Source organism: Cicer arietinum, chromosome 4 (genome assembly GCF_000331145.2).
Source record: "Cicer arietinum cultivar CDC Frontier isolate Library 1 chromosome 4, Cicar.CDCFrontier_v2.0, whole genome shotgun sequence".
Lineage (NCBI taxonomy): Eukaryota > Viridiplantae > Streptophyta > Magnoliopsida > Fabales > Fabaceae > Cicer > Cicer arietinum.
In genome coordinates this window covers 43557417-43567949 of record NC_021163.2, presented here as the reverse complement: position 1 = coordinate 43567949, position 10533 = coordinate 43557417, and the positions used below count along the sequence as shown (strand labels likewise).

The 10533-nt window shown below is 33.2% G+C and overlaps 1 protein-coding gene across 1 annotated transcript in view; it reads right to left on the bottom strand.

Annotated features, from left to right (window-relative positions):
- The window catches only part of LOC140920070 (uncharacterized), a 29088-nt gene extending 23131 nt beyond the window's left edge, over positions 1-5957 (bottom strand). Inside the window, exon 1 of the mRNA XM_073367383.1 lies at positions 5871-5957. Within this exon, the coding sequence (XP_073223484.1) occupies positions 5871-5957 (87 nt within the window). The remainder of the gene's footprint in view (positions 1-5870) is intronic.
- Between the last annotated feature and the right edge of the window lie 4576 nt (positions 5958-10533).

The following is a 10533-nucleotide window of genomic DNA, read 5'->3' as shown; positions in this document are numbered from 1 at the left end:
GATATTAAAGTTGCACAACTTAAAAGCAAGTAATGGATGGTCTGATAAAAGCTTTACAAAATTATTAACACTCATAAAAGATATGTTGCCAGATGATAATGAACTTCCCAGTCGAACCTACGAGGCTAAACAAATTTTGTGTTCTATTGGAATGAGTTACGAAAGGATTCATGTGTATCCTAACGGTTGCATTTTATTTCGAAACGAATATGAACTACTTAAGGCGTGTTCAAAATGCAATGTCTCTCGATATAAGAAGAAAGAATCTACTTCAGCAAAAGTTGTGTGGTATTGATTGCGTTTCAGCAAGTGTATTGAATCGTTGCAAGTAATAATAAAACGGTAGTATCGAGTGTCGAACTCAAGGATTGCGTTTTACTATTGAATTATATTTAGTTACTAAAATTGAACAAAAGGTTCCCAAGTTGATTGAAATAATATTTAAAATTGACAGCAGTAGTAAAATTGATCTTTTATAAATTGAGAAAAATGTCAGGGATGAGTTTCACTTCGAATCCAACCTTGGTGTCTAATTTGATCCTAGTTATTGAAATCCTTTATTGAATTATTACCGAATTCTCTTTATTATTCTTGCCCTAATGTCTTAGTGACAGAACCTTTAATTCCAAAGTAACCCCTAATTCCTTAGTAGATTTAAGATTAGAATTAAGCATTACCGTATAGAAATTCTCTTGTAAATTATTGCTTTGCAACTAATTTAATTGGTTTCATGACCTGCACCTATGTCTAGACTACAAATTCATGAATTTCTCATCTCAAGCATTCGTAAAGTCCACTTCCGTTTCAAAATACAAATCGTAGAACATTTTAATGTTGATCAAGCAATAAAAAGCATTAAGCACAGAGATGAGAAAAACAATTCAATAAACTCATTCATATAACTAGAAATCAAATCAGAAAAATAAGGGTTTCATCTGGTTACACTCATCCCTAACAAATAGGGTTTAGTTACTCATGACAGAGATACAAAAGATAAGGATTAAAGAAGAATTACAAGAATGATTCATGGATGATTCTTGATAAAACTGCTTCAATGGCGTTAGAAACGGCCGTCTTTGAGTTTCTATGCTAGGGCACAAGTCTCCCAACTTCCCAATTGTGAAAAAGATCCCTAAAACAGTAAAAATCTGTGTTTTTATGGTTCCTGGTGCGGGTCGCGCGCCCAGGCGCGGAAAAACGCGCTCCAACGCGTTTGGGCAGTAGCAGATGCTGGAAAAAGCGTTTGGCTTGTGCTCGGGCGCGCTCGGGCGCTCAGCATCTGATGTCCGGCGTATATTGCATTTTTCTCCTCTTTCGAGTCTGAATTTGATTCCGATGTCTTCATGAAAGGTGTAGCTATAGATCTTAGCTTTCATTTGCACTGTGTTTGACCCCAATTGAACATCTTCAACTCCAGATATGGCTGAAATACTCTACATGTGTCATGTTGATTTCTCACCAAAATTCAGCACTGCACTAAAACAAAACGCAATGTAAAATTACGACAAATTCCTACTTAATCAACGAAATAAAAACACAAAACATTTTATCAACTCAAAGAACAAAAATCAACAAAATATATCAAATAAATCCTTAATTTAACTAATGATTGAGGATAAATAAGAGTAAAATAGTGGGAAAATATGCATATGATGAAGAGTCATCAGGTATTTTCCTATAATACCAAGATTTAGGCGCATGTATCGCAGTGAACAAGATTCAAAACACTTGACATGTCATGCAGATGAACGAATTAGAGATGGAATGTTTCGACACCCTGCAGATTCCCCACAATGGGCAAAAATTGATCACGAGTATCCTGAATTCGGGATAGAGTCAAGAAATCTAAGACTTGCACTTTCTACTGATGGAATGAATCCACATGGTCTTCAAAGCATCTCACATAGCACGTGGCCTGTGATTTTGGTAATATATAACCTACCTCCATGGTTATGTATGAAGCGTAAGTTTATGATGTTGTCTCTGTTAATTTCTGGACCCAAACAACCGAGGAATGATATCGACGTATACTTGACTCCTCTAATCGAAGATTTAAAACGTATGTGGGAGACAGGTGTGGAAGTTTATGATGGGTATAAGAAAGAATGTTTCAATTTGAGGGCTATGTTGTTCGGCACAATTAATGATTTTCCAGCATATGGTAATTTATCAGGATATAGCATTAAAGGTCAGTGTGCATGTCCTATATGTGAAGAGAGTACAAATTGGATGCGGTTGAAACATTGTAAGAAGAATATGTTTCTTGGATATCGTAGATTTTTACCTTATAGTCATCAGTATCGTGGGTGGAGAAATGCATTCAATGGAAAATCAGAGGAAGGTAAAGCTCCTTTAGCACCGACTGGATATCAAATACTTGAAAAAGTACAAGGTTTGACCAATAAATTTGGCAAACCTTTTGCGGGAGAGCTGGTGAAAACTGGGTGGAAGAAAAAGTCAATTTTCTTTGAATTGCCATATTGGAAGTCATTGTATGTAAGACATTTCCTCGATGTGATGCATATTGAAAAAAATGTATTTGAAAGTGTTATTGGTACGTTACTCAATGTTCCAGGAAAGTCTAAAGATGGCGTCAATGCAAGATTGGACTTGGTCGATATGGGAATAAGAAATGAACTGGCTCCAGTAAAGAAAGGAAATCGCACATATCTACCTCCAGCCGCTCATACTCTATCTAGAAAGGAAAAAATTGTTTTATGTAAATTTCTACACGAAGTTAAAGTTCCAGAAGGATACTCTTCGAACATTAAAAATTTGGTTTGTATGAAAGACCTCAAGTTAAAAGGTTTGAAGACCCATGATTGTCATATTATAATGGAGCATTTGCTACCAATAGGTATACGTTCCATTTTACCTGAAAAAGTTCGACTAGCCTTAACTAGATTATGTTTCTTCTTCAGGGAAATTTGTAGTAAAGTGATCGACCCTCAGAAATTACCGACATTGCAGAGGGAAATTGTTGTTACTTTGTGTGAGCTTGAAATGTATTTCCCACCATCGTTTTTTGATATAATGGTTCACCTTACTGTTCATCTGGTTAAGGAGACACAACTTTGTGGGCCAGCTTATATGAGATGGATGTATCCGATAGAACGATATATGAAAATATTAAAAGGGTACGTAAAAAGTAGAAGTCGACCAGAAGGTTGTATTGCTGAACGATACATTGTTGAAGAGGCTGCTGAATTTTGTACTGAATATCTGTCCAATGTTGAATCCATAGGGCTTCCCATGTCTCGTCATTCGGGAAGACTATCAGGAGAAGGGATAACTGGAAGGAGACTACTGACTATATCAAGGACAGAATGGGAGCAGGCACAATTGTATGTTCTGCACAATGATGATGAGGTTCAACCGTATGTTACAATACACATTGATCAGTTATCTCGTTTGAACATGAATAGGAATCAAAATTGGATAACTCGAGAGCACAATCGAAGTTTTGTAACATGGTTAAAAAATCACATAATGTCAAAATTTGATATAGACCCCGGATCAATTTCAAATAGATTGAGGTGGCTAGCAAATGGTCCGAGCTTACATGTCTTTTCTTACACTGGTTATGTTATTAACGGCTACACATTTTATACCAAAGAACAAGATGATCAGACCACTATGCAAAATAGTGGAGTCACTCTCGTAGCTGAAGCGATGCATGTCTCAAGTGCAAAAGACAAAAACCCAATATATGCAAATCTATCATATTTTGGGGTTATCGAGCGCATATGGGAGTTAGACTACACAATGTTTCGTGTTCCCATATTTGGTTGCAAGTGGGTCGATAATAATAATGGCGTTCGGATTGATGAGTCAGGATTCTTGCTTGTCGATTTTAATAGGGTGGGATACAAAGACGAGCCTTTTATTTTAGCGTCGCAAGCTCAACAAGTGTTTTATGTCACTAATCCTGTTGATGATAAATGGTTTGTTGTCCTATCGACCAATAAAATAAGTGATGATAACAATAATGATGAAGATGTTGGTAATGATCTTTTATTTGCAACATCACAACAACCACATGAAATTGATTCAACTGATGATGGTTTATATCTTAGAGATGATCATGATGAGGGAATTTGGATTAATCCATCGTTTCGTATTGTAAATGGACAAACAAATGTGAATGTCACCAGGAAAAGAAGAAGGGCATCTTAATGTATATGTTTAATTGTTTTATATAAGCTATGCATGTAATCTGAACTGTGTTATTGTAAATATGCATGTAATCTGAATTGAGTGTTTTATACTAAGTTCTGATTAATTTATTTTCTGAACTGAACTGAACTGAATAGAGAGATTCTAATAGTCATTTCTAATCTGAATTGAGTGTTTTATACTAAGTTCTGATTAATTTATTTTCTGAACTGAACTGAATAGAGAGATTCTAATAGTCATATGTAATCTGAATTGAGTGTTTTATACTAAGTTCTGATTAATTTATTTTCTGAACTGAACTGAACTGAATAGAGAGATTCTAATAGTCATTTCTAATCTGAATTGAGTGTTTTATACTAAGTTCTGATTAATTTATTTTCTGAACTGAACTGAACTGAATAGAGAGATTCTAATAGTCATTTCTAATATAACCTACTACAGCGCTTGTTTTACAGCGCTTTGCATCAAAAGCGCTGTAATAGGTTCCGTTATTTTTAAAATATAATTACAACAGCGCTTGTGTTTAGCAAGCGCTGTAAAATGGGCGCTGTTAAATGTGATTAATTTATTTTCTGAACTGAACTGAACTGAATAGAGAGATTCTAATAGTCATTTCTAATATAACCTACTACAGCGCTTGTTTTACAGCGCTTTGCATCAAAAGCGCTGTAATAGGTTCCGTTATTTTTAAAATATAATTACAACAGCGCTTGTGTTTAGCAAGCGCTGTAAAATGGGCGCTGTTAAATGTCATTTTTGGCGTAGTGCCACCAACTGTGTAGCGCAAAACAAAATGGCCCTTGCCCGATTCTTAGCAATCAAACCCAGTCTGTCTGGCCATTGGAGAAGCATCTTGTGTTAATAAAAAGAGAACATGTGTTGATGCATCTTGGTCTACACTATCTGAAGACAACTGATAGGGAATGGAGGACCTTGTTGGATTTGCAACATTAAATTCATGGACAAACGAGGTCGTGGCATAAGCAATGGCCACAGGACCAGCTTTCACATTGTTGGAAATAGCTTGGTTTCGCGCATTCCATTATTTCCACACTAGTGTACAGAACAATTGAACATCAAGTTTATCCTTACAAGTGAGCCATTTAAGAATCCAACAATTTAACTCAACATTGTTTGGGACATGTGATCCAAGTTGGAAGGCAAACAAAACCAGCTTAATCGCATTATATTAGCTTCATGAAAAAGAAGGCATATAGAATCAAGATACATACTTTTCTTCAACAATTGTTTTTGTAGGTAATATATTATTCGCAAGCCTCCACATGAAGTTCTAAATTTTATTGGGATTGGAGCCCTCCAAATCTCTTTCCAAGTTTTATCGTCAAAGGATCGATATGGTTCAAGAAGTTGTCTATCTATTTCCATACAAAGGAGGTGGTAAGCTGACCGAACATAGTAAATAACATTTTTCTCCTAATGTCAAACCAACTTATCTTGGGATATACGAATATATAAAGGTATACTGATAATCAATTATGCTTATGCATGGTTGAAAGAAGAAAAGAAAAGGTCTCTATCGCAAGCTTGTAGTCCTGAAACCAAAAGATCTTTAACCAAATCATCTTCACTGAGTGCATAATTCGGTATCCTTGAACTAAGCTTTGAATAGTCTGACAACCATTGATCCTTCTAAATCTTCTTTGTTTCACCGTCTCCAATTACCCAACACCCACCTTGGGACACACATTGCCTAGCACTAATGATGCTCCTATAAGCATTGCTTGGTTGGTAGCCCACAATTGCATCCATAAATAAGCCATTGAGAAAATATATGTTTTTTAGAATATTTTCTAGAAGAGAACTTCCACTAGTGACTAGTCTCCAACAATGTTTACCAAAAAAAAACCTTGTCGAACATAGTGAAACCTCTAAATCTTAGCCTCCTCGGTTCTTTGCTCAAGGCATTTTTTCCCAACTAATCCAATGAATCTTCCTACTTTCTTCATTTGATCCCCAACAAAACTTGTCTAACATTGAACCAATCTCCTTGCAGCATCCATCAGGTATTTGGTAACAACTAGATATGTAATTGAGGATTGTTTGCTCAACTGCTTTGATGAATGTTTCTTTACCTACTCGTGATAGGCATCACTCCTTCCATCCATTAGTGATATGATTATAACTTCTTCCCTTAATGTCATAGAGTTAATTTTTTACTACTAAGGTAATACCCCATAAATATTTCGTATATAGATACAATGTAGTATTAGTATATCATATAATTAGATTCATTACTCATGATTTGTATAAGGTTGATTAAACAAATATAAATTACAATGTAACTATTTTTATTATTGATATCTATTTTCATAAAATTCTAAATTTGTGGACATATTTTTTTATATATATGTAAATCATCTTATAATTGATTATTACAATTTTCTTTAATTTTTTAAATAAGTTATTAATGTTTTAATGTATCCACCTACATACAATACAATAAAGACATATGTTCATGTATATCACAACTCTTCCTTTGCATAAAACTAAAATATATTTTAATAATGATTATTATAAAATATTAACTAAAAGTTAAATTAAATATAAATATTTTAATTATGCTAGGTAACATAATCTTACATGGAAATATTCTTTTATATTACAGTTATCATGTCAAATTGGTTTGTCAACTATTTCATTGACCTAATTTTTCTAAAAGTAAGTTGGGCCAGCCCATATTTCTATTAGACCACAAATTTGTACTTCACAATTGAATTTATCCAAAAAAATTCAATTTTGTCCCTTTCATTTTTATTTAATCAAAGGTAAAAAAGTTACTCCAAAATCTTACCCCCTCATCAAAATTTTCAATTACAATTTCCGATGGTATAATTTGTATACCGAAAATTTCAAGGCATGAAATTTCATGAATTGTCAACCAAAAATTTCCGTAACAAAATTTTCGGTACACTATTTATACTACTGGAAATTTTGTGCCTTAAAATTTTTTAAAGTTACTTTTATTCAGCTGGAAATTTGTGCATTGAAATTTTCAGTAGTTCATTTTATTCTATTGAAAATTTCAATTTTCGGTAGTTCATTTTATTCAACCGGAAATTTCATATTTTGAAATTTTTAGTATCTAAATTTTTTTTTCCCTGGAATTTTTTTACTTTTATTTTTGAAATAGGGATGGAAAAAACAAACAGCTCTTTTAACTTCTACAATCCCCAACAAAAGTTTTATTGATGCTAAAAAAATTTCATATAAGTAAATGCAACATTGAATGTCAACCCAGTTGAAGTTACACCAACAATTTCAAACAATGGTAACCTATACTTGTTGGTTGTGTAGGTGCTATCTGGAGTTGTCAAAATGGGCTAGCCCAAATGGGTCGGCCCGCCCAACCCTCTAAAACACATGGCTTGGGCCTAATAATTTCAGCCCGAATTTTTTCAGGGCTTTTGATCCCGTTTCGAATAAACCCGTTACTTGTTTGGGTTAGCCTGTATGGGTACCAGGTAGCCCGCAACCCGCATAATCAATTTAAAAAAAATTAAAAATAGTAAAAATTAATTTGGGTTGGGTCCAATTTTTTTTAAGAATTCACAAAGACACAACAAACCCTATTTTGAAGGAAAATGTAACGGATTCTCACAGTCTTACTTATCTCACTCCACGGGCAAGGCAATGACTAATTTTAATTGTATCCAAAATAATAACATTCACTCTAAAGTAGTAAGTCCAACAACGGTACTCATCTCAACGTCAATCATCGTTCACAACATCATTCCTTCTCCACGTTCAGTTTTTCATCGCAACGTCAATCTTCGTTCAGTTTATGATGTCATCAATCTAATCCTAGCATCCCTACATATATTGTCGACAGCTTCATTGTGTTGTCTCCTTGCGTCGTCGATCTCATCGTTACTACTACTCAGGTTCTTTTTGTTATACTCTGTTTAATTATTTTGATTTACTATCGTCATGTTGTTTGTTTGTTCTGATTTGAGATTATGATTTTTAGGGATTATATTGTGTCTTCTTGCAATATGGAAAATAGTAGGGGTAGTGTTGAAATACTTGATAATGATGCTAATAAATATAAGGAACCTCAAACAATACCAGTGTCAGCTCAAACTCAGCCTAATGTAATTGCTATTGATGACACTAATCAAGAAGTGTCTTATAAACTACAAACCTGAAAAAATAAGACACTAACATCTGCAGTTTGGAAATGTCTTGTAAAAGTTGGTGTTATAAATGGAAAAGAAAGATGTAGATGTAAGAGGTGTGGAAAATTATTGAGTTGTGTTTCAGCTAATGAACTTCTCATTTATGTCGTCATTTTGATAATGGTAAAAAGATCCATAAGTATCATGATGTGGGTAATATGTTTATTAGTGCTGAAAGAAAATTGAAAAGGAAAAAATTTGACCCTACGATTAATCGTGAAATCTTAGTTCAAATGATGATCACACATGGTACACCATTTAATATGGTTGAGTGGAGGGTTTTCAGAAAATACCATAAACTCTTAAATGATGATTGTTATTTTGTTTTAAAAAATACTTCTTCCAAAGATGTTTTGAAAATTTATGAGGATGAAAAATAAAAGCTAAAATCACAATTGACTCAAATTTGTGGGAAAGTTTGCTTGACTTCTGATTGTTGGACTGCATGCACCAATGAAGGTTTTATTTCTTTAACAGCTCATTATGTATATGTAAATTGGAAGTTGCAAAATAATATTCTAGCATATGCTCATATGGAACGCCCACATCAAGGAGAGAATTAGCATTAAAGGTGCTTGAAATGTTGAATGATTGGAGCATAGAAAAAAATGTTTTTCCTTCACTTTGGATAATGCTTCTACAAATGATAGTATGCAAAAAAAATTGAAAGAACACTTAGGATTGTCAAATAGCTTGTTTCTTAATGGAGAATTCTTTGATATAAGATGTTGTGCTCATATCTTGAACCTCATTGTGCAAGATGGATTGAAGAAAGAAAATTAGTGATGCATTAAAATTAGGCAAAATGTGACTTATGTAAGGGTAACAAAAAGTAGAACACTACACTTTTTTGAATGTGTTAAGAATGTTGGCGAGATTGATACAACAAAAGGATTGAGATCGAATTGTGTTACAAGATCGAACTCCACTTTTATAATGCTTAAGAGTACAATTAACTGTAGTCAGGCCTTTTATAGCTTAAGTTTGTGTAATGCAAAATATAAGTGTTGTCCTTCAAGTGATGAGTGAAGACGAGCTGAAATAACGTGTGAGATTTTGAAGCCATTTTATAATATTACAAACTTGACCTATGGATCTTCTTATCCAACATCAAATTTGTACTTTGGAGAAATATAGAAGATAGTGTCTTTTAAATGTTTATTTGAAAAGTGAATATCAAGTTATTGAAGAAACAACTATAAACATGAGAGAAAAATTTGACAAGTATTGGAGTGAGTATAGTGTGATCTTGTCATTTGGGGCTATTCTTGATGCCACCAAAAAGCTCAGTTTTTTGAAATTTGTGTATCATAAACTTGATTCACTCACTAATAAGACGAACATTGAAAGGGTTGAGAAGAGCTTGCATAATCTCTACACTGAGTATGTCAAACATGGGATTCCTTCTAATCAAAGTGGCTCACAAGTGCAATCTACTTTTGAAAGAGAAAAGATAGATACATCATTATATATGTATGAGGTAAGGTCATTTGTTCTTTCTTTCTTTTGATTAATTAGTTTTTAGAAAATTGAATATTTTCATTGTTTGTTTGAATAATTTGTGACTTGATTGAAAAACTTGTAGGAATTTGAAGAACACGAAAGCCAAACAAATTCTAATATTGGCAAATCTAAACATGATTCTTATTTAGATGAGCAAAGGATGCCTCCATCGGTTGGTTTTGTGCACACGTAAGAAGGTAAGTTTTTCAAGTTTTATATTACCTTTATTTGGTTATATATATATATATATATATATATATATTATCTTTTATGATAGAATATTTTCTTTAGTTGGTTATATATTTTTAACAATCAATTGCTTTATTTTGTAGAATATGACAATGACAATGACACAAATCAAAATGATCAAAGTGGAAATTATCCAAGACTTTGGAAAATATGAACATTACTCAAGGAGTCTAAAAAGATTTATTTCAAAGTCATATTAGGACTATTTAACACTCTATTTAAATTTGGCTTGAGTTTTTCATTAGTGCCATGCTAGACAAATCTAAGTGGTTTTTGACAATTTGAACTTATTTTAATTTGTGTGTTGTTTTGAAAAATTTGAATCGACTTTATGTTAATTGAAAAACCGAATTTCGAACTTAGTTTGTGTGTTATTTTAATGTGTATTTTTAATGATCTAGAATATCAT